The sequence below is a fragment of the Ciconia boyciana genome, chromosome 3, assembly GCF_034638445.1.
Source record: "Ciconia boyciana chromosome 3, ASM3463844v1, whole genome shotgun sequence".
NCBI classification, from domain to species: Eukaryota; Metazoa; Chordata; class Aves; order Ciconiiformes; family Ciconiidae; genus Ciconia; species Ciconia boyciana.
In genome coordinates this window covers 107,993,179-108,016,824 of record NC_132936.1, presented here as the reverse complement: position 1 = coordinate 108,016,824, position 23,646 = coordinate 107,993,179, and the positions used below count along the sequence as shown (strand labels likewise).

Here is a 23,646-nt window from a genome sequence, read left to right as displayed (position 1 = left end):
TCTTCCATCTTGTAATAAAAATAAACCTTCTGTGTGTTGTGTGCTGGGACAATAATTCAAAAACTAAATTAAGCATAATCCAGCTTATGACTTACAGCAAAAAAACAATCTGGACAACATTAGGTTTTACTACATGTAATGGCTTTATGAAATGTATAAATGTTACTGTTCTATAAAATACATTTTTCATTCCAAAATGCAAATTATAATTCATATTTATTCAGGACTTTCCTTTTTAGTGTTTTAAACTTACTTTAAAAAGAAAGACACAGGATTGCCAAATTAAAGATTTATTATAATGTTTTTATTAACAAACTTTCATTGGAAAGTTCTGGGCGCATTAACATAGGAGGCACATTGGCTTCGATGTTTGGCATTTGACAGTCAACAGAATTGCACTTCACTGTGATAGCCTTGCTACAACAGTGTGAATTTTCACGGCAACCCTCGTAGCGAGCCTCTCTCACTGACCTATTCGGCAGATGTTTTTTATCATTTTGCTCAGCCTTCAAAACCCGGTCATTCTGCAAAGAACGCTGATCTATCTTGCTCTCAGCTTTCTTTTTCTGCTTTGACAGAGAGGCTTTCTTGCTTTCAACCCCGTTCACTTCTGTACCACCCTTTTCATCACACTTGTCTGTCTGCTGACAGAATCCCTTTTGGTTATTTGATACACTGTTCTCGCATTCAGAGCAATGCACTATTAGAGGTCCTGCATTTCGGCAGAGAAACTGTGAGGAGCTCATCACCTTTGGAACAGTCCTAACGTTTTCCTCTGGGTTTTGATGAGCATGTGAATCTGTCCTATTTATTCTTTGATGTGCCTGAAACTGTTGCACAGACTGGAGGAAAAAATTTTTAGGCAGAGAGCTCTGCATCATTGTTCTTTTGAGCCTTCCTTGAAGGCAACTGCAGTGGAGGACATGCTGGACTGGATGCACGTAGCTTTCAGCAGCTTGCTGTAAAGCATTTATAGGCGCTACAGAGCTTTGGATCTGTACGGTTCCTGGCGAAGGAGAACACTGGTAACAAAAGGTGTCACTTAACTGTTGACATGAGTGTGGACTCCACTTCACTGCCACTTGCTTATATGCATCAGAACAGCTACACTGCCTGTTTTGAGAGAAAATTGGGCATATGGGGTGTTGGTCAATAGATGTCTGTAGCACAGCTGAAGTCGCAACATTTTTTATGCTTTTACTCACTTCACTATTATAGGCTGAATGCATAGGCATACATGTGTTTTGGGGCCTGCTGCTGAAGAGCTCTGAGCAGATATGAGTTTCTTCGTAAGTCACTTTCTCTGCAGGGTTACAGATACTGGTTTGTGATGCCAGAGGCTCGAGCTCATAGTGCTCATGCTCCATTTCTGGTTTTTGACTTCTGGAGTCCAGCTGATATTTGCTAACAGGATGTGATTTATTTTGACCTCTGCCTCCTTGGGCTCCTGAAAAGGTCTGAGAAAAGGCATTACACCGCAGTTTTTTTGGTAGTGGGATCTGGCCACAAGTGCCCTGGGGTCCAAGGCATCGGCACATGCACTGGAAGAAGAACGTTGCAAAAGCCCAACTAATGCACATTATAAGCATCATAAAAGTGCCGAGCTGCGTGTACGCCAACACTGTAGAGGGCATCATCATTGCTCCAGCTACAAATGTAGTCAATGCAGCCATTGCAATAGCAGATCCCATACGGCTTAAAGAAAAAATGACTTTTCCCTCTCGGTCAGGGTCAGGGGCTAAGCGATAAGCCACTCCATAATGAACAGCAAAGTCTACAGATAAGCCAACAGCCACTGAAATAGTGACAGATTCTAACACATTTAGCTCCCATCCAAGAAGAACCAGAGAACCTACAGTGACAAAAATAGTCCCAGCTATTGAAACTATTGCATAAAGGCTTATAATTATATTCCAAGTTGTAAGAAGCATTACACTAAATGCAACAGCAACTGAAAGACCCATGGCAATCAGAGTACCATCAGAAAGACTGTCCTGAAGATCATAAAATTCGAGGTTACTCACAAACCAACCATTGCTAAGACCTTCAGGAGCAGAACTAAGCTCACTTGAAATCCATGAGTCCACCTCTTTGTAGAACTGATGCATTTTCTCATAAGCCAGTGTGAAGAGGTAGGTACTTTGGAACTCCAACACCACTGCCCTGATGGTGTCATTTAGGTCAAAGCGAGGCCCTGGGGTTTTACTATCTAAATGGTACCCTGTGCTTCTTTCTAGCTCCATTATAGCTCTCTTGATACATAATTCAAAAACTTCTTGTTTGTATGGAAAGCTCCAGTGGCTGCAACAGGGGTAAAGAGATGGCTCATCGCAGTCTTGATTTTCCATCCACTGCTTAAATGTTTCAATGAAGCAGCTTGTGAAGTCTTGTTCTTCAGTCTGATAATAAAATGTTTGATTTCTCAACTTCTGACAGAAACGTAAAATCCAAACCTGTGAAGCTGGGCTAGCAATACTAAAACTGCTATCTAGCTGCAGCTTTCCTTTACTTTTCGGGTTTAAAGGGTCACCATTATCTTCAGGTGTGACACCCCAGATTACTGTAATTGGCATGTGGAGTTCTTCTCCATGGTGGACACGTTCAAACATAAAAAGCTTTTTGTATTCTGCATCATAGCGTTCAAATGGGTGAGAAGACCTAAATACCTGAAACTCAGAGAGCTCCAATGACGGCAATTTCATCTTTGGATTTACACACACGATATATGCTCCACCAATTGTTAAGGCAAGGAACCAGAAAAGCCAAATATATCGAAATTTGATAACAATGCATGGCAAAACTTTTTCAAAAAATATCCTGGATGCTTCTGAGACTGCAAAAATAATCTTGTGGAACATTTGGCACAACACTGTCCAGCAGTTTTTGTTGTTGTATACCCTCTGCTGAGGTTTCTTAAAGCAACTGAAAATATTGAGAAGATATCGTTCATGTAATACAACTACAGCAGGTAGCCATGTAACCATCAAAACATAATTCACCAAAATGGCAGTGCCAGCATAAACACCAAAACACCTGATTGCTGTGATATTGCTGACATAATTAGCATAGAAGGCAGCAGCGGTAGTAAAACTTGTGACAAACATGGAAAGAGCAGCATGCTGCAACGTGATGCTCACTGTCTCAGAGGTTCCAGCATGAGGTTTATCAAATTTTGTGTAGTTCCAAACATCACATAAGACAAAAGCATCATCTGCTCCAATCCCAACAAGAATAATCAATGCCGTGAGATTCATGAATGGAAAGAACTCAAAATTAAATACTACCCGATAGAGAAAATAAGAAATAATCAAGGAACTAATTATTGCAAACATAGTCATCAGCGTGATAAACATGGACTTCGTGTATACACACATAACTAATAAAACAATTACAATGGCTATGGCAGGATACACAGTATCCATCAACAGGTAATCTTGAAACAACCTATGTTTTATTCCAAACTCAATCCCTGTAACGGTTGTTACACCATCAGAAGCGTTCCAGTTCTCAAAGTTATCTAGGTAAATACTCATCATGCTTTCCCCTTTCTCAGTCGGAGAAAAGAGCATGCTGTATTTTAAAGCTGGTAAGACGTAGTCAGCTGTCTTTGGGCTTAGAAAATCCTTGTCCACTAGATAGTGAAGGATCTGGTAAACAGCGTTGTACTTGGTACATTTGCGAGGCACATTTGTACACTTGAGTTGGTCCTTCCTTTTGGCATTCATATCCCAGCAGTCCGGCCCCAGGGTTCCATTGTAGTAGTATTTGGCACATGTGCGAAGCAGCTTTAGGGTGTGAGAGACATCCCGTTCTACAATTTTTTGACACGATGACCTGTTGTTTAGAATAGCAATATAGTTGCCCAGTGTCCAGCTGGGACAGCACGAAGCAGCAGTGGCTCTCTGGCAAAGATCACCAAACTGGGAATGGGATCTGATCTGTATAAAGACAGGCAGGGCAAAAAAATCAAGTTTAAAGTAATAGTCTGAATTACTAGAAACATTCACCCACAAAAAAAATCCCAAAGTGATGAAAATTCAGCTTACGGTCCTTTTGTGTTAGCATTTTAAATTCTTATTTCCACACACATTGTTTTTGATCAGTATCCTCTTACATGCAGCAGACTAAACCAGCAGTAACTGCATACCAACTTGTCACAGTGGCATAAAATTGGCAGAAGCATCAAGAATATTGTAATTCTATTGTTTGAAGATGTACTGAGGTGGTTGGTTTTTTTTCCCCAGCCTGAGGACTGTTAACTCTCTTCTATTATCTCATGCTATACTCCTGAAAATAAACAATCAGCCATACATCAGTGAAGTTTAATTCTGCTTGGAATCACATACCGCAGTTCCTAGGAGAGGCAGGGACTTAACATCCAGAAAGAAAGGATATGACAGCTTTACAAAGACTTCCATCATCTGACCTCTCTTCTAGATCCCTCACTTTATGAGTCTTTTTCAGCTCTTGCAAGCTGACAGGCGTTTCCCCCAACCAGGTCAGCCTGCCACCCAGGCACTGTGTGTCCCTAAGTCATGCAGGATTTCCAAGGCACAAGCACAAGATATTTCCACTGTGGCACGAAGCACCTCAAAATAAGCCCTGCTGCACAGAAACAACAGTCATGCCTCTGAATGCTGCACCCACCGTGGGACGAAGTCCCAAGAGTTGACTCAGGAGTAGAGTGGAGGAAGGTGCAGCATCAGCAAGGCCAGAGAAGTCATGGGGACAAGCAGGCACCAGTGGCAAGTACAGACAGGGCACAGAGCTGGGTCGTGGGGGAGGACTGCTGTTGTCCGCTCAAGTGACTGTCCAAAGCCTAGGAACTCCTACCAGAGCTTTACAAAAATGATAGCAATTTTAACATTTTGGTTAGGGACCGTCTTTAGCTAAATGAGTGTTAATCCCTTATGTGGATACTCTTCTTTCACTTCAAGAATATTCCAGATTTAGTTGAAGCCAGTAAGAGCACAACTTAGCTGAATCACCATAACACACTTCTAGACAAAATTGAAAGTATCTATAAAAATTGAACTGCAACTCGTAACTAACAAGGTTAGATCAGGGAAATTTTCTCAAGCTGGGAAAACTCAATCTTGATAGGGCACAGGGAATTTAAGTCTTAAAAGCCAGAACTTCTGGCTTGTTATACATGACAAATTAGAATCAATCCTTCAAATAGTTAGATATATGTAAAATTTCAGTCTAATCAAGTTACACAAAATGAACACATACTAATACAGTCACATTAATAAAACCATGTGCTTAAGAGTTTACAGGATTGGGCACTGAAACCATTATCCATGTATGTTTTAAATTTAGGTGATCTGAAATATACCCCTTCGCTTTTTTTTTTTTAAGCAAAATTGCACAGGTTTATTATTAGCAATCCTTTATAATGCAGACAAAAAACTGCACTTGGGGATTCTCGTGGCAGTTATAAAAGCTTTAATATGGACTTAATTTTGTCAACCAGTTTCTGAACAATAACAAACTAGCATTCCAAAAAACCAGGATAATTCACATTTGATTGTTTCCAGATAAAAACACTCACACATGCAAACTCAGGAAGAACTGAACAACCTACTAAATAAAAGGAAGCACTGGAATAGCATATCTGTATTTTTCATGGCACATCTCCAGGTTAATCCTATGAGGATATAATAGGCAAATTGGGAGGAAAGGATTGTATTGTCTTCTCTATGTATTCAAGTTCAAGATGGGACAATGAGGTCTACCTGCTGTTCTTCAACACTTGCTGCAGGCCATAAACATTCACTGGTAAAGTAACTGTTGCCAAAGATAAAGTAACATGAGCTGGCAGATGGAAATTAGAAATTAAAATACAAAATTTAGCTCCGGATAGCTCATTAAAATACTATGTAAAATGTTAATATATTGTAGCATTGGGCTTTGTTGGTGATCCAAAGGAACTGAAAAAGCCATTTTGCTGTTGCCAGACTTCGTCTGCCACTGGCAATATTTTCATTTATTTTGGAAAAAGTAAGGGAACTAAGCTGTGCAACGTGCACACATGCTGTATCTGTGGGCAGATCTGCCCAAATGGATCCACACAGTGACAGAGAATCACAAATACACGGTTTTGGGGAAGCAGTCTGAGGAGATCATTTACAGTCTTTGAAGTTTATAAAATAACTGTTTACAGTTGATAGGGAAAACATTCTGCAATTAACAGGTGAAAAAAGGGCTCCTCTTATCCAAGTAGTAAAAAATTAGAACACCTCCTATAGTTATTTTGTATATAAAGTTTCCATGAAAATTATAGGACTACCATATGCTGAGCAGCTGCAGGATGGAGCCCTGAAGTGTCAGTAAAACATATAGTTAAAGTAGTTACAAGCAGATGGGAGTACAATTAACACATAGGGCATATATTGTTAGTTCATACTGAAACAATAGTAGTTGGTGCTGAAATCCTGCTTATCATCAGAAAAATACATAAATTCTAAGCTTTGCATTTCCAGAAAATAGTGTCTGATTTTCCTGTCTTTGAATACAGAAAGCTTTGCTACTTATTTCAACACAACTGTGGTCCTAAACAAGCATGAATTCAACAAAAAAAATACATCCAGAAGAGTCTGTAACCAGAAGGTCACTGAAGTCATCAGTTTCTTCTGATAGCTGCAGTGCAAGTCAGCATCCTCTCTAGGGACTAGCTGCTAGCAGAACTTAGCATTCAGAAGTGGGGCATATCGCAGCACTTCATGAGTTCTAAAAAGTGTGAGATGTGCTTAGAAATTGTTAGCAAGTGTTCACATCATTTCAACGTGTTATTTGTAAGTAACAAGCATTTTTTAAAAAAATTAATGAAAAGAGCTCAGCCCTTTCTGAGCTCCGAGTATCTAATTTTTATTATAAATTTATAGATAGACCAGCAATAATTGCAAAACCTAACCATATCCATTTGTTTTGTCTACTAACTAGCTAAAAATCAATGCTGCTACCATGATGCACTGTTGTTCTGCTCAGCTGAGATGTTCCGATTACTATAGTCTTAAGTAAATACCTAAATTACAAAAAGGATCCATAGAAACATTATCTGCAACAATATTCTCTATAAATATCTACACAACTGCGGGTGTAGCTGAAGTAGCCAACATTTAATTTTCTGAAGTGTTCTTATTTCAAAGGAAGAGCTATTTTCATGGATACAAGATGTGTGGTGCTTGTTTTTTGAAGTAGTTTCATCTTTCCCTCAGAAAGTAAAGCTGTATTTCAAATAATATATTATTATCAAAGTGTCCATATAGGGAGGAAAGAAAAATTCCTCAGGAGTAATGCAATCATTACAAGGATTATTCTTCAGAGGTAATTAACTGTCTTTATTCTGTTATATGGAATTTTTTTTTTTTTATTATTCAGACTGCATTGCTTTGCAATGATCGATACTACCTGGGATTACCTGCATCAGCTGTCTATGTGACTAAACTTCTACAGTTAAATGCACAGATTAGCATCTCCTCTCTAACTCTCAATTTTTACCCTTGTAAAAGATTATTCTCCACTGTATCTCCTGATTGAACTGGTGATATGACGTACTCCCTAGCTCAACTGAGCTGGGTTAGTTTGAATACTGTACTTTGCTCACCTGACTCATTCTGATTGAAAGAGATAAAGGGTAATCACATGAGCCATCCTGTCCGTGCAATAATCTCTGATGGGAAGATAAGGAACATTTCATGAGCATGTGAGGACAAAAACCACTTACACTAACCGAGGCCAACCAGGGCAAAATGCCTCTCAGCAGACTGCCAAGGGAGATTCATTGTACAATGTTTCACCACAGCTCAACATTTTAAGCAAGAAAATGCCAGCTGTTAGGGAAAACAGTTTGGGAATTTGCTAAATTAATACAGTTGTCTAAAAGGCAATGATAAACAAATGCAATAATGAAAATATTCCTCATGAAATAAATGTGGTACCACATGAAGGTAATTGTTTATGATTATTTTTGCTTTGGAGGAAAAAATTGGAAACGAACGGATCGTTATTAATAGAAGAAAAACATTGCTTTATTTCCATACAAAGTTACTAGTACACAAAAATTTATGGTTACTCAGCAGTTTAAAGGAGTTCACTCCAGCAATTGACAAGCTTATATTTTACAAACGTACCATCTGAATGCTTATTTTATTTTAGCCTTTGTCAGTTCACTTCCATCAGTTGAAACCAGACATCGATTTCAATCAGAGTGCTAGATTATCTTTTAGCACGCATAAAAGAAGCTATGGTAGCCTCTGAAGCTGGCTATTACAATGGTTACTTTGACTGTGCAAGGTACTGAGTACAAGGAAAGCCAAGAAAAATTACGAGGCCAGACAGACAAGGCCAAAATGTCTTCTTTCATTTTCTCAGTTTTAAAGAGAAAATTAATATTACTCTGAAAGTATCACTATCCACATCTAATTAATTGGGCTATATTTCTAGCTACTGTATCTATGTTCCTTTGATGTCCATCTGCCAACCTATTCTCTTTTAACCTAAAAAAAAAAAAAAAAAAAATCTGAGTGACCCACTGTGTGTCAGAGAAAACTGCATATGCTATGAGGACGCAGCTAGTTCAGCTGAAGGTGAAAAAGTAAGAAAAATTAATTATTTGCTGGGAAACAAGAACAAAAATCCATGGAATAATATTCTAAGAGGAGACACACAGAAAAAGTTAAGATAGTCCTTTCTGCAAAGAAACTTCTGAAGCAACCCTTCTCCACCTCGTTCTGGATGGTATTAGTAGCAAACCCAAATAAATTCCCCGATATAATCCAATTTACAAATTGAAAGTTTATTTTTAACTTTGTCTGCATGTGCTGACTGACCATTCGAAAAGGATGTGAACAATGTGAAGTCCTCTCATATGCTACTGGATGGCAATGGGCAGCAAAACAAAGTTTCAAATACATGCTTCATATCTACAAGTTAAACAAATTAAATGCCATCTTTACTTACCCTCAAGTTATCTACATTGCACATTGACTTAATTGCATTCAAATTCCATAAATTCTCTCCTTCTGTTGATGTAAACACCACTCGTGAATAGCGATCACCTGAAATTACAGGAGGGGGTTTTATAGATTGTTTGGGTATGTCTGGTATCAAAGACTGAGGCAAAATCCCACCATTCAAATGACACAGATGAAATCTTTGTCAGGTCATGGGAATCCACCTCCTTTTCAAGATGAGCTATTTATCTGTAAGACTCAGTCCACATGAAAGTTTCAGTTTTCTTAAAGTGCTTATAGTAAATATGGCATCTTCAATACTATATACCACTTAGAAGCTCTACAGACTTCTATTCAAGCAAACTATCTTCTGAAATATGACAAATAAAAAATCAAAAGATCTAATCAGCAAACTATTAAATTCTTGGCAAAGCATAATGACAGTACACAGATAATAGTAATCAAAGGCTGATTTAGTAAGTCAGTTGGGAATATAAATAATAATTATAAAGCTGTTTCTACAAGAATGTTTTTGCTTTAGAAGCAAATGACTGCAGTGGAAATTGTTGTGATATCCTTGAGGCCATTTTTAAGAATTCTACAGTTTAGACACATACAGCTTAAATTACAAATTAAATCACATTTATTAGAAGACAGCTTTTAGGAAAGGAAGTAATTACTTAGTGGCAGTAAGATCTTTATGCATAGCTAACAAGGGAAACATATACAAACACAAATATATGGTACTGCGTAACACAATATGGTACTCTGGGTTAAAAAACATTATCACGTTAATTACAATATTCCAAAGACCAAAAGGCTGAATTTTTATCACTGCTGTGAGTGTGCAGAATTTTTGCCTTTCCCAAGACTGTAATGGAAAGACTCAGGGGTAGCGCTTTATGATCTCTGACCGTGCTTTAGGATCAAGGAACCTGAAATCTCCAGATCCTGGAGCAGACAAAGAAAGATACCAGGAATGACAAAAAAGGGTCAAGAGGAAATCAACTGTTTTCTTTAAATAACAGACTGGCAAACTTTCCCACAGAAGCGCAATTCCTTCACAACTGCCACAACTGAGACTACGCAGAAACAGTAGTGGAAAGAATGAGAGTGAGACTATGCAGAAACAGCGGGCAGGATAAAAGGAGTTGTTTCTGCTTCAAGTTGCAGTTAATGCTCAGTAGAGTTTCACGTACATTTCCTCTTCCTTACACAAGATACACTCAGTCTAATTTGGTTCTGCTCAGAGAGGCAGAAATGATGACCTTGCTCACATCCTCTCACTTAGAGGTAAGACCATACTGTAATTAAAAAAAAAAAAAAAACAACCATAAATCTGTTTTTCACCCTGATTTTCACTGGTCATCGCTCTCTCAGATCAAGTAATATAAATAAATAATTTCACAATTATGTTTTTGTGGTCTGTTATCAATCCTCACATATTGAAGCAGCTGCAAAAGAGCCCAGGTCATTATATGAATAAAGGCAAGATGTACATCTGCTAATGCGTGCTCTCTGCCAAAACAGAACTTAAAGTTTTGCAGTATGCCTTGTAAAAAAGTCAATAAAGACTTCTTTGTCTTTTTTGTCCTCTAGTTTAAGTTAGACAACTTCATAAGCCTTCAGTACTCTAAGGTGGGTTGGTTTTTTTAACTTTTTTTTCTTTGAAGGGGGTGTTTTGTTTGGGGTTTTTTTGTGTGTGTGTATAGTTTTTCCTGTGTTATTTTTCCTAAACAGCCCCCTAAATTCTTACAAGGTATGACCTGTGGATGTCTTTTAGGACATATACAGGAAAAGTATTTTGATTTAGTTTTTTTAGAGTTAAGTTAATGGCACAGATAAAACACAACATCTTCCCTAGTGTGAATTAAGTGCTGTCTCTATAGTCATACACAAAACACTGCTTTTACAATGATCAGCATTACCAATAACTAATAAAAATCTTTACAGGAAATACACTTAAAGAAAGCACTTTAAGTAAATACAGTTGCTTCCTAGGAAGAACCAATAGAACACAACATTTCAGCCCAATTTCTTCAAAGACTTCTGCACACAGAAAGAAGGTGCTTATCGTGAATATACTAAGAAAAAATATTTTACTAATAAGTCATACAATATACAGAAAAGCTCAGAAATCATTCAACTGGCAGAAGTTTTTAGCCTTCCTTACATCATTTCTCCACTTACTTGGAATATCGCAGAAAAAGGTATCCTTATGGAAGTTCCAGTCTGCTTGCCTCTTCTCTCTTTCGTAGTGATCATCTGACCATCTGTCATCTTGATGACTAAAACAGAATAAATAGTTTTACCTTACCTTAGCAAAGAGATTGTTAATAAAGGAGCATCCAAACAAGTAACACATCGTAATAGCTCTTACTTATGAGAAAACATATTTTTACCAATGTGACTTTGCTATACAAAAACTGAAACATTCATTGAATTTTTTGTTCAAATTAGAGACCTCAAAGGAAATGACATTGAGCCCAGTGCTGAAAATATCCATAATTCAAAGAGAAAACTAAAGTTACACACTTTTTTAAAGAGCTTGCGATGGGAAATATCTAGTTCCACGTGAAAGGCCTTGAGAATTGTAGATGATCAGATTCAATATTTATTTAAATCAATGGCAGTATATATATATATTAACTTCAGAGGGTACTGGAGCAAGTGCTATGTACATACAAAAAACCCCCAATAAAATGCATTTTTAATACAAATTCTTACCTTTTAGCTTGCTCATCTGCATATTTGAAAGGATAGTTTGCAAGTGTTGCTTTGTACCCTGTGTTTTTCACCATATTGTTCCATGTGACCAATCTCTGTCCTATGGCCGTCCCTCTTGGTTCAAAACCCTAAGAGAAGAGCATCACAAAATTCCATTAATACTTTTCATTCTTTAGCTGAAACGGGAAAGTGGAAATATGATCAAAGTGATGGATAGTTTTCATTATGAAGCATAGTTACTCCAGGCATCTACTTTTAAAGGTAAAATGCTTTATGACAGGTGAGACAAAATAATGACCAACTGTATAGAGTGACAAGGGATTAAGATTTCTTGCATGTACTACTTCTCTCCCTGAGAAGTGATAATGATTTAGTCTATCAAACATTCAGCACTTAGTTTTCAGAGCAAGGGGGTTCTACAAAGTCCTCTTCAGTATGTCAATTATCACTCTTTATGATTAGAAACACGCAAATATATCTTCTCTATTTCTCCAAGAATAAGGCAAATCTTTAAATAATTTTGGAAGTGACTTTGAAACAATAACTTGGCTGTTTTCAAGAAACATCCATTACATATGGATATTTACAGATATATGCTACTATAATATAAATAACAATAACTTATAGGAACAGTATATTTTTACTTAAGGATAATTAAATATTTTCAATAAAAGTCCTGAAAGCTACTCATGGGTAAGATAGCTCATGAAAAGAAAGAAATGAGCGCAGTATTTAATAGAATCTGATAAAAATTACTTTCAGTCTTTCAATATGGATATCATTTCATCCCCAGAAGGCACTTAGAATTCCCTTTCCTTTAATAGATCCTGGCCCTCACTCTTTGAAACCTGATTTAGAGCGTATGGTCTGTGTTGTACTGTGCTGTACATCTAAAACTGGGATGAATTTACATTATTCAGCATACAGCAGTTCTGTTGAAGGACATATGAGCTTTCAATAGCAAAATGCAGAAGGAATTTAAACTAGTGGATAACACTCTCTGATGGCAACTGCATCTTTGTATCACCATTAGCTGCTCCAATGTCAAGATTTAATATAAATTTTTAATTAGAGGAATTAGAAGGCTCTAACGCCTCATTTCTTTTGTGGATGCATTAGACAGAACTTGCTTCTGCAAGCTTACTACCAACTGAATCTCTCTGGAAATTGATTCCCAAACAGATTCATAGTACAGGGAACCTTTTCAGGCATATGAAGAGTCGGTTGTTCCCTCTGGGCAGATCTCAATTTAAGAGGAATGTATCAATTGCTGTACTTGCATCTGCTGTTTACTGGTTTCACTGAAAAAAACAAACCAAATATACTTATTTGACAGTACAATTAATATTTACCTACCAGCAATGGATCAGAGAAATCTGGAAGATCTGGAACTAATATTCCAACCAGCGCACAGACCACTATTAACACAGTACACATGCCCAGGACCACCACGGGCCAGTCGGCTATCAAGGCAGCATAGCTACATGGAGAGGAGCAGAGAAAAAGATGTTACAAAAATAAAAGTTATACACAAAATTAATCCATACTTCTCTAAAGAACCATGTTGAAACACTGACCTGTTTTCATTGTTTTACTTACATGAAATTAAGCTAGCTATCACATGTGGATGGAAACCATTTGGAAACAGTTTTATTTCTACACTTTTTTTTTTTTAAAGTAAGAAAACAAACACACACCCCACACACACTTTCTATCAAATCCCCTTACTGAAACTTTCTATTCTTATAGAGACAAGCTTTTCATATCAGATTATCATCTTTTTCCCCCCAGGATTCTGACAAAAATGCAGGCTTTATCTCAGATTGTCTTTGTGCTGCTACAGAGGTGATTAACTATGGGCTACTGAAATAGATATTTCTGTTGTTTAGTACATGCTCACTATTTAAAACTGCCATGGCAATAATTTACATAGAATGTTTTTACATTAAAAATGGAAAAAAGCATATGTGACATGAAAACTGTTGTTTAAGACTAAACACATTTTTTAATACTTTTTCCTTAACTTTATACTTAACTTTTGGCATGGATATTATCCATGCTTGGGGACCACTAGAAAATAGATGCTTTGTTAAAAATTTAATGATAGAAAACATTGCAGTTTCTTCTTTGAAAGCGTAAGGCTTTTTAAGAAAAATATCAAAGAGAAAAAAAATCAATTTTATAGTAGAACCCAAAAGAAAACATTTCCTCTATATTAAAAAGTCATTTTAAAAAATACTCAAACCCTATATACTAATGATCCATAAAATCAATTACAAATTCAAAGGTGCAGGGGAGTTGCAACATGATACATAAACTAATCAGCATTAATTGCTTACTCTCCTACTATAACACATATCCTTGGATGTTAATTCCTAGTTCATTCTGAATTTTAAGAATGCACGAATTTTTATATGCAAATCCAGTTTTCATGGTCAAAGTATTTTTATTTTTGTTAAATTTACAGAAAAGTATCAAAAATAAAATGAAACCCAGAAATCTTAATTTCTTAATAATTTTTCTTACAGTAAAGACTTGAATTCATAGAGTTTATGTTTCAAGGGCAACATTGTCTAATCTTGGGAGGAAAGAGAATACAGAAAGACCCACAAAGTTTAAAAGGCATTAGAAAAATAATTACAGGCTATGAATCATTCTATACTGATAGTCTCCGTACACACTAAATATTGATCAAGAAGATCTATACTTTTATTTCCTCCTCAACTCACATGCAACATAACGCAAAAGTTTATAGCTGAGCACTCCTTTACTTATTTCTACTGTCTTAAAAGATTATGGTTCTTTTTCAGTTTCAGAGCAACTCATTATCTAATCACAGTTCAAGTATCGGCTCTACAGAAATTTTCTGTCCCATTGCTAAGAAGGGAGGTAATGCCCAGCTCCTCACTCCAGCAACAGCTTCCCAGTTTTCTAACTGTAAAATCAATGGCAGTGAGCAAGCTTATTGCTGACTTTCCATAGCATGTGGAAATAGGCATGGTCTAGGGTGTATCTCAATTTCCCATTAGGTAAATGTGGAATAATTCTTACATTCTCACACAAGAGGTTAATTAGCAAAAGCCTGAAAAGCAATCTGAAGTGTAAGTTTTTATTCAAGTGAATCACAAAGGGGCAGCTTGCCAAATGAGCAATTGTACAAAGCAGAAGTGAAGGGAAGTAAATGACCTAATAGAATTTTCCTATTTATAGGACTAAATGTTTTCATAAACACCAAGTGCTAGATTGACTAGCTATTATAGACATTTGCTCTGAAGTCATAAAAATTATACTCAAAAGATTTATTTTCCTATTCATCACTAGTGCCAGATTTACCACTTTGACATGTTGTCTCTACACGTCCATTCTCAGCTGAGCAGCTCTTAAATTGGTTAAATGCTTCAGCCACTAGCTGTAAAAGAAACTATGTCCTAGGTGAACTGTTTAACATGTTAATAAGCCACATACAGAAGACAGTAAGTGTTTGTTTACACCTGCAAATGTATCCTGTTTCTTGTATCACATACTGAAATTAAGATGACCTGGGCTAGAACATCAAAAAGGAATAACCACACTATATTTTAATTTTATTTGTCTGAGCATAATTTGGTGCTGCTGAAGGCTCTGGCTCCAACCAAGTTGCCTACAGCCAGCCCAGATCCCAACCCATCATAAGTGGCTAATCAGATGGCAGTAATTTTATTTTTCACCCATTAAAAAGCCATAAAATTAGTTCAGTTACTTGTTATTTTCTCTGTGAAAAGTAAGCCACTGCCCTGACTTAGATTCTGCGTAAATGACCACTTGCCTGACAATGTCCTCCGAGTCCAAGAGGAAACCACTTAAACCAGTTCCTCAGTCAAGGAGTCACTTGCATTCAGAAAGCACATCCTTAGTGCTAAGCACATACTTTAGTACTTTTCTAAATCCTAAATCCTGCTTTTTGATGCCTAATTAAAACTACAGTAGTTCAATGAGCTGGGTGCATGGCTATGCTGATACATTATCATTTCTTTTTTTTCCTCCGAACTATTCAAGCACTAAATGATGAATTCTCAATAACTATGACACTGGCTGAAATACCTTTTTTATGCCATTTTACCCCCTGCTTTCAATCTAGTTGTTAGAATGGTGACACCACTGTAAGCTGCCTTGTACCATGAAGATGCATATAATTTTCATTAATTTCTTTTCTTCTGCTGTTTTTCACACCCCTGAAAAAGGTTTGAGGTTTTTTTTTCCTTCATGTTCTAAACAAATAAAAATCCCTAGGAGATACAGTCATTAAGTCAATCTATAGTTATCTCACCCATTTAGCACCACTAAAGACTGGTTTCAAGCAATCTGCCCCAAGGTGATCTAAGACATCAGATGCTTTCTTAAAAAGCAGACAGGGGGGAGAAGAAAAAAAAAAAGATAGCGCTCCACTTTTCCTTCTCATTTTAAGATAGCTTAACACATGGATAGCATAACACATGGATAGTTTTAAACTTTTCAATTCAAGCACCTATATGCAGACATACTCAGGTTAAATCACCACCCAGTCTCATACAGAGAGACAGAAACATACCATATATAGTTTCTGTATCATAAAGAGGTCACTATGAGCAATAGTTATTTGTTTGGCTGAATCCATATTAACAAAAGATTTATGTAACTCAAGAGATATTTAGCAAACAGGCTTGTTCTTTACTAATGGCAAATTGTAACAGTTTTAGACAAGTTGCTCTGTTGTTTTCTCTGACCCTGCCATTCTTCAGAGAATATGCAGTCCAAACCTAGTGTTCCTGACTGTGTGGGGTTTCTGGTTTTAGGAAGAAAAAAAAGATCATTACGATGAAATTTCTGAACTTTTCTGTCAGGTTGTTTTATCATTATTGATGATACAACCAAGCTGCTTCTCAGAATAACCCTTAATCAAAAAGGTACTGAGTCATAGGCTTTTTATGCTTGTGCAGAAAGTATATATATACACAAAGAGAATGGCATGGACTGTAGTAAAAAATACCATAAAATATTTGCCAAGAAGGAACACTGAAATCTGCATAGATTTTAAAATTCTGGCCCAGTATACTGTCTCCAAAAGCCTCTCCAAAAGAAGCTATTTACAAAAAGACTACTTTGGGGGGAGCACAAGAGTTTGGCCACCATCTGTGGTCTATCCCCTTCCTGCTCCCCCAGGATTCACAGATGTGTGATCAGGGATGTTACAGAGCTTGTCCTCCTTTCAGTGTTTACTTCAGGACCCACTGTAGATCAGTTCTTCTAAATGTTGTTTCAACTTGCTGATGCTGTCTGGCTCCACAATTTCCTGTGGCAGTTTCAGAAATTCCCTACCCACTACATAAAGAACTACCTTTTTTTTTAAAAAAAAAATCTGTTTTAATTTGTTTGCCTACTATTTTCCTTGAACTATTTTCTTGCATTGTGTGGGGAACAACAGTTTTGCCATCACCTTGTCTACTGCCTTTATGATTCTGCAAACCTCACATGTGACAATATTAGACCTTACCTTTTTGGTAACTTGAACGGTCTGGCTGGCCTGGAAGGAGGAAAAAAAGAGAGTAATTGAAAATATGTGAAATATACATGCATGTGCCAATTTGTTTAATTCTTTCCGTACATGGATAAGCAGTTAAATTATAAAAATCAGATATTTGAGAATATGAATTATTTTCAAAGGCATACAATCATATCCAATTGAGTCTTTGCAAACAAGTAATTCAGAGAATAATTACAGCTACAGACAGCTGGGTTTTCAAAAGTGGAATTTTATGCAGCTGATTTGGGGGATTAGTATTTAAGAGTCTTTTCCAGTTTTCAACAAGAGACCAAATAAACTAACATGATAAAAATTCAGTACCGTTGAAAACCATGACAAAGTTTGCATACGATGGGAACAGACAACCAAAACACCATGTTCTGACATTGCAATTCACAAACCTTCTTAATTGTCCTTCATAATTCCACTACAAAAAATTATTTTGGAGATAAATTCTGTCTTGTCATAACGCAGCAAACAGAATGACAAGAGATACCTATATAAAATAACTTTTCTATGCAAGTTTGTATTAGATTTTTAACAAATAACAAAAACAACATTACTTTGATGAGGAGATCACAAACCCAAATGCAGATTATTTGTATCTGCTGCTGTTCAGGGAGCACTTCATTTTGTTAGCTATTGGATCAGTAAGTTTCACATAAATTTCACTTTAAAAAAAAATTCCCACTAAGAATCTGTAAGTCCTCTCAAGAATTTCCTGTCTACAAATGTGACATACAATCACTCCAGAGATGTAACCATACTATGGCTTCAGTTAAGTTATGGACTTGTTTTACCACCAAGAACATATTTAATATTACTTCTTTAAAAAGGCATAGAAAACAATGAATTAAGAAACAGCTACTTGCATAAAATAGATCACTTAGTATTTCTACATTGAGGTCTCCAAATGAGTAAAGATTTGTATTGTTTCACACCACCAGATAAACAGCTCAAACTTCAGACTCCTTGGAGATTTTCACAAAAGTTTAAAGCTTTAATTCAGTGCTCAGGAATGAGATTTGCTGTCCTTCACAGGATATGGTTCAACACACTGGGTTGAAATTCTAGTCCAGGGGAACCAAAGCGTTCTGGCATCACCATCTCAAGGTAGCTGCAACCATGCCTGTACTAGGTGCAAGTACTGCTTAGACCTTATCTATTTCTAACCCTGAGCAACTGCAAAGGTAAAGGGGAAATAATCCATATAAAACTGAGCCTCAGAAACACCATGCTCTGTTACACCAAACAAAAAGTATAATCCAATGCAAACCAGCTCTTAACACAGCAACAGGCCACTTCAGACATAGATTCAAAGCACAGCTAACTAGCATGATAGTAAAAGGGTGATGAAAATGTAATTGACAGCATAGAGTAATATAAATGTGACCATTCCTATTACCCTCTTCCTCGGCAGGGAGGATGGAATAACAAATTAAACTAGCAAAGCTAAACACTGATGCTAAGCCCTCTTTTACTCTTCATCTTCATTAATGATGTGTCTCAAGCAATATAACACATAAATATAACTATGATAGAACTTTGCATCCAGAAATATAAAGCTAATATATTTATTTCCTCAAGAAATATGAATCCATTTTAATGTAACTGTTATAAGAAATAAAAATTGTATAAAAGCCAATTTCTATCAGCTGTAATTCACTGCTGTCTGGAAATGCTCCAACCTGACAAAGCAGTAGAGCTGCTAACAAGGACATGCCCGTAGGTAGTACATAGTAGTAAAAATTGCTCCTTGAAGCTGGAGAAGCTGAAGCCGGAAGCTGGAGAAAAGGAGGAGAAAAGCAGAATAACCAATCTGCAGTTGTAGTAACTCAAGGATTAAGGAAACGTACAGACAAGGATTATCTATTAAATCCAGGCACAAAAATTAAGCTTAAATTTATGAAATGTCACCATCCTTCAGTTTGTAGGCCAAGATGCACAACTTTGACTTTCAGAGGTACTGAACATACTCAACTTCACAACTAACACCAAAAACTTCTTGTACCACCACAAGAACAACAGACTTGTCAGCAGCCAAAATGTACAGAAACCCAAATAAACTGAGTCCTGAAATGATTTTGCAACAGTAAGTTGCCTGAGGCTGAAGAGAAGTTGTAGCAGTCTCAGGGGACTTCTCGCCATCCTATCTACAGCCTTAACCACAAAACCAACTTTTCTCAACTAATGCTAGACTGGATGATAAGAAACTAGGTACTGAAGTCAGAACTCAGACTTGAATCTGAATTTAGTAGTAACAGGACTCTGTATGAAGAGAAATGCTTAAACAGACAAGCCCTTTCATGGACTAATTCAGCACCAACGCAGAGCGCAAACTGAATGTGTGCTTCCGTGCCTGTATGAAAGAGGGGACAAAGCTACCTACAGAGTCAGGTAACAGATTTTTGTAATTGCAGCATACACTCTTAGGTTTACAGATTAGAGAGAAATATATAGACATATTTACTGTTAATATGGTGATTCAAACATTAATTTCTAGCTTTTATTTGTAAAGACCTGAATTTCCCTATATGCTCAGTCACTTGTGAAAGCAAGTCCCGTTTTCATCTGTGTCATAATGGACCCTACCATGAGCAACAATACCATACAACTAGTTGGCACAACCAACAGCCATCCAAGGACAACAACTAGTACAAACTTTGTAATTACGCTGACTTGTGTACAGGTTTATATGACAATTCCAGTTTATACTGGCAGATAAAATTACCTTCCATATCCTTGGACTTTGTCAATTTTAGTACCCGTTTTTACAACAAAGTTAATCTACAAGGTTGAAAAAACAAGCAGGTGCTTTAGTTGAGAATTAACTCCCATAGAAGGCAATGTTTTCCTCTGCATGGGCTGCAGCACTGCTATCCACATCATCATACACCATGCTGTACAATTGTTACTGTGATCTCCATTATAAAGGGTTAGCTGGTTCATCCAGAGAGTCGTGTCCACATCACTACGCACTCCCCCCAAATACAAGGGTTTGCTTGGACATTGGGGTACAGAACCTCATCTGAGGTCCTCAAAAAGCTGGCAAGACAAACATTTGTTGGGAAGGACCCACATGTAATTGAGAATGCTCTGGGAACGACGCAGGCACTTTCTCAATGTATCTTCTTGTATATTCACTCTTTACACAGCTCTCCCAGCCCCTTCTGCATGCAAAATCTTAGTAGATGGGCATGTTTTAAATCTCTCTCTTCAAGCTTTACTCTGTCTTTCAATTATGTCTCTAACTATATGGCAAAACAGATTTTCTCAACAGAACGTAAAATTTGGTTTAGATAAGAACTTTCAAAAATTAACTTTGTGTAATTTGGTTTACACAAAAGGGGTAAAAATACCAACACAACCATTCCTCATCCTCCCCCTTTCCCATCAAAATCAAACTACATTTCCCTCTGTTTCCTCCACCTGCAAAATATATTCAGTGCAGAACAAATGATGATGATTAAGTTCTTCAAAGTTAGGGAGGGTTAAAGGTCACACCTGCTATCAAACTGTTTTGTTTCGAAAAGCACACATTAAAAAAACCTGTGTACGCCCGGGTGAATTCCAGCAGTGTAACCAATCCTTTGCAGCTGTTGTGATGACTCTATTATATCAGTCAAAAGTTATCCCTGAAAACTATGCCCAAAAAATTATTTAGTTATGCTCTAAAATACAGAAATGCATGGCAAAACCAGATCTTTCCCACTTAGTGCTGCTGTGTCTAATTTTTGAAGTATTATGCTTTCATTTAGCCAGTTTAAATAACACCACTGACCTCCAAATAAAGAAGTCTAGACAAAAAAAAAATCCTCATCAGTTTTCATGAGAAAGAAATGGTGAATTCCATAATTGTGCTGGGACAAAAGCCAAGTTGATCTGTGTATTAAATTACCTCTGTACTTAATTCTCACAACTCTGATAGTGGAAAGTGACAATTACAGTTGTTTGTGACAGGACTAGCACAACCAAGTTATTACATAAATTACTGTCACTGATTAAAATCTAATACATATTCTGCCAAGGGGGGAGAAGGAAAGGGGGAAAGAAAAAGGACAGGCTCTGTTCTACCACCATTTACTGCAAGTCTCAGCCCCCTATTCAACAGATGCTTTGCTTCATCCTGTCCTTTCCTAATGGTGAGTTTAGACTGAGCATCATACAATTAGGAACTACATAAAGAAAGGATAACTAGATTGGTTAAAAACCCCAGAAGTTTCTCAACATGAAATTTATTTGGTTGACTAGCATCCTTCTGTGCAACATGGTGAAAAGGAGGAGTGGTGTTTAAGAAGTGTTGCTATAATATCTGAAAGTTTACTGTAGGAAATAACAAGAGTATCAGGAGGATGGATCAGGGCACCAGTTTGGACTGGACTACTATAGCTCTAATATTCACCTCCCCAGCCTAAATAAGCACTTAACCTCAGCGTTTCTATGAATGTTTTGAACAGGGTGGGTAATAGAAAACATTTGTGCCTTTGTGTACGTACTAACTGGATAGGGGCAGTCATACACTTAAAAAATACTATTGTTTTACATATTTTTCAACCTGAGAAAGAGGACAACTGGTGCTCTAGCTTCCTGAAGGGGAACGTGCCATGCCATTCGGCCACATCCTGCCTTCACGTTCTCAGTGCAGCCAAAGTTTCCTTTCAGTTACAGCACTGAAGGAGTTTTCTCATGAAGGTTAATAGATTGGCATCGGTATAACAGAGAGGGGAGTTTGGTCCTAATTTCAAGAACCACAATGAAGAGCAAGCTTTTGGAAATCATAAATATTATTAAATCTAGTTCTGTAACCTTCATTTTACCTGGACATCACATGGCACAAAGCAATGTTTCATGAGCGTGTTCCTCAGCATGGGACCATTCCAAATGAATTTAACACTTAAAATTACAGATGGTTTACTGCTTTTGCAGTGTATTTGTTTCATTAATCTAATGCATTTCAGGGGAATACAAACCTGAACATGTCAGAGGACAATAAAAGTACCTAGATATTCCAAGACATTCTTTCGCGGTCTTTCTTCACAAACCTCAGCTGTGAGAAAGGTATCATTTTAAGTAACCCTCTTTGCCTCACACCACCAGGAATCAATACTAGCTGCTTCCTGAGTGGGTGCAAGAAACGCTGCAGAAGGTAGCCATGAAATAGAAAATTAGGAAAACAGGCTGTGTTTTGAAGCATATTTTGAAGAGAGTTTTCTACCTGTTGTGGAGCAACCAATACTTTAAAAAAGTGTTAGCAGCTATCAATAACCTAAAAGGTTGAAAGAAATACTAATATGATTTTGAACAGGAACATTCCTGCCTACACTGATAGTAACTTCTTTTTTTAAGTCAGTTAAAAAGCATCAATACATTCCAAAACATACGTTTGTATTAACTTATCCAAACAATACCTTCCTAAAACATTTAAAATTACTATTATAATTCTGGATATTGCCCTGGCTAGACATTTGATTTCCGATTTATTTCATGCCACTTAGATGCAATTAATTTCTGTGTGCAGATGTAGAGACTGGACTCAGATGTAGAAGGACTCTTCCCCTTTTTTCCTTGGAGGAACAACAAACCAGTTAGACTTTGAGCTAAAGGTAATGCCTGTGGGGCTACCACCCTGACATGGGGCAGCACAAAGGCACTGCCTGGGACTGTTGTGCCCTATTCTAAGGTGTAAGGAAACAACTAACAGCACCACAGATAAATCCAAAACTGCCAGTACAGGTGCTTCTCCTCTGTTTTGTTCCTGGGAGACAGCAGCTAAGGGATGCAGAAAGCTGCGCTCCCAGCAGCAACATCCAGCTGATTCTGGTGCTTTGCTGCAGCTGAGCCAGTCTCTAGCATTGGTTGAAAGGGACCATCTCCCAGCTGGAACCAGCACTACCTGAGGAAGCACTGCTGTTCTTCATACCATTGCCTGCCATCAAGCAGTTTATCATGAACCCCCAGCTGATTGGGCTAGAAGCATCTCAAAAAGATACACACCAGTCTTTGCAACCACTTTTCCTGCTTCATTATAGGAACAGGTCTCACATGAAAAAGTACTGACTGCTGATAAATGCCATCCCTTAGCAAATCCAGCTGAGATCCATGCTCAGTGACATTTGAATATAAACAGTGACAGCCAACCATTATTTCAGGGCTCAAACCCAGGCGCAAATGTAGCACAGAAACAGTCATAGACAGAAGCTTGACAGATTAGGAAAAGCCTAATTTTCCAAACAATTGTTCAGAGAAAACTAACTGGTCAGGTGACTGGTCTCCATTTTAGCACTGAGCTGCACAAAATTCTGAAAATAAATGTATAGCTTACAGCTATTTATCATAAAGCAGTTGTTACAGGGCTGTAAATGGTCACTAATAGTACTGCAGATAACACAGCAGCAGAAGCAATCATGACAACTGCTCCAGCAG

At 37.3% G+C, this 23,646-nt stretch overlaps 1 protein-coding gene across 11 annotated transcripts in view; it reads right to left on the bottom strand.

The window, feature by feature from the left end:
• Positions 1 to 266: 266 nt before the first annotated feature.
• Positions 267 to 23,646, bottom strand: part of DISP1 (dispatched RND transporter family member 1) — a 92,627-nt gene continuing 69,247 nt past the window's right edge. For 8 of the 11 annotated variants that reach the window (XM_072857007.1, XM_072857001.1, XM_072857005.1 and 5 more), the window contains 7 exons: positions 17,194 to 17,223; positions 13,041 to 13,164; positions 11,685 to 11,812; positions 11,148 to 11,245; positions 8,965 to 9,062; positions 7,610 to 7,675; positions 267 to 3,938 (listed from right to left, as the gene is read on the bottom strand). In XM_072857007.1, the coding sequence (XP_072713108.1) occupies positions 294 to 3,938; positions 7,610 to 7,675; positions 8,965 to 9,062; positions 11,148 to 11,245; positions 11,685 to 11,812; positions 13,041 to 13,164; positions 17,194 to 17,223 (4,189 nt within the window). In that variant the 3' untranslated portion in view covers positions 267 to 293. The remainder of the gene's footprint in view (positions 3,939 to 7,609; positions 7,676 to 8,964; positions 9,063 to 11,147; positions 11,246 to 11,684; positions 11,813 to 13,040; positions 13,165 to 17,193; positions 17,224 to 23,646) is intronic. The other 3 variants (XM_072857004.1, XM_072857010.1, XM_072857003.1) reach the window with 2 other exon arrangements.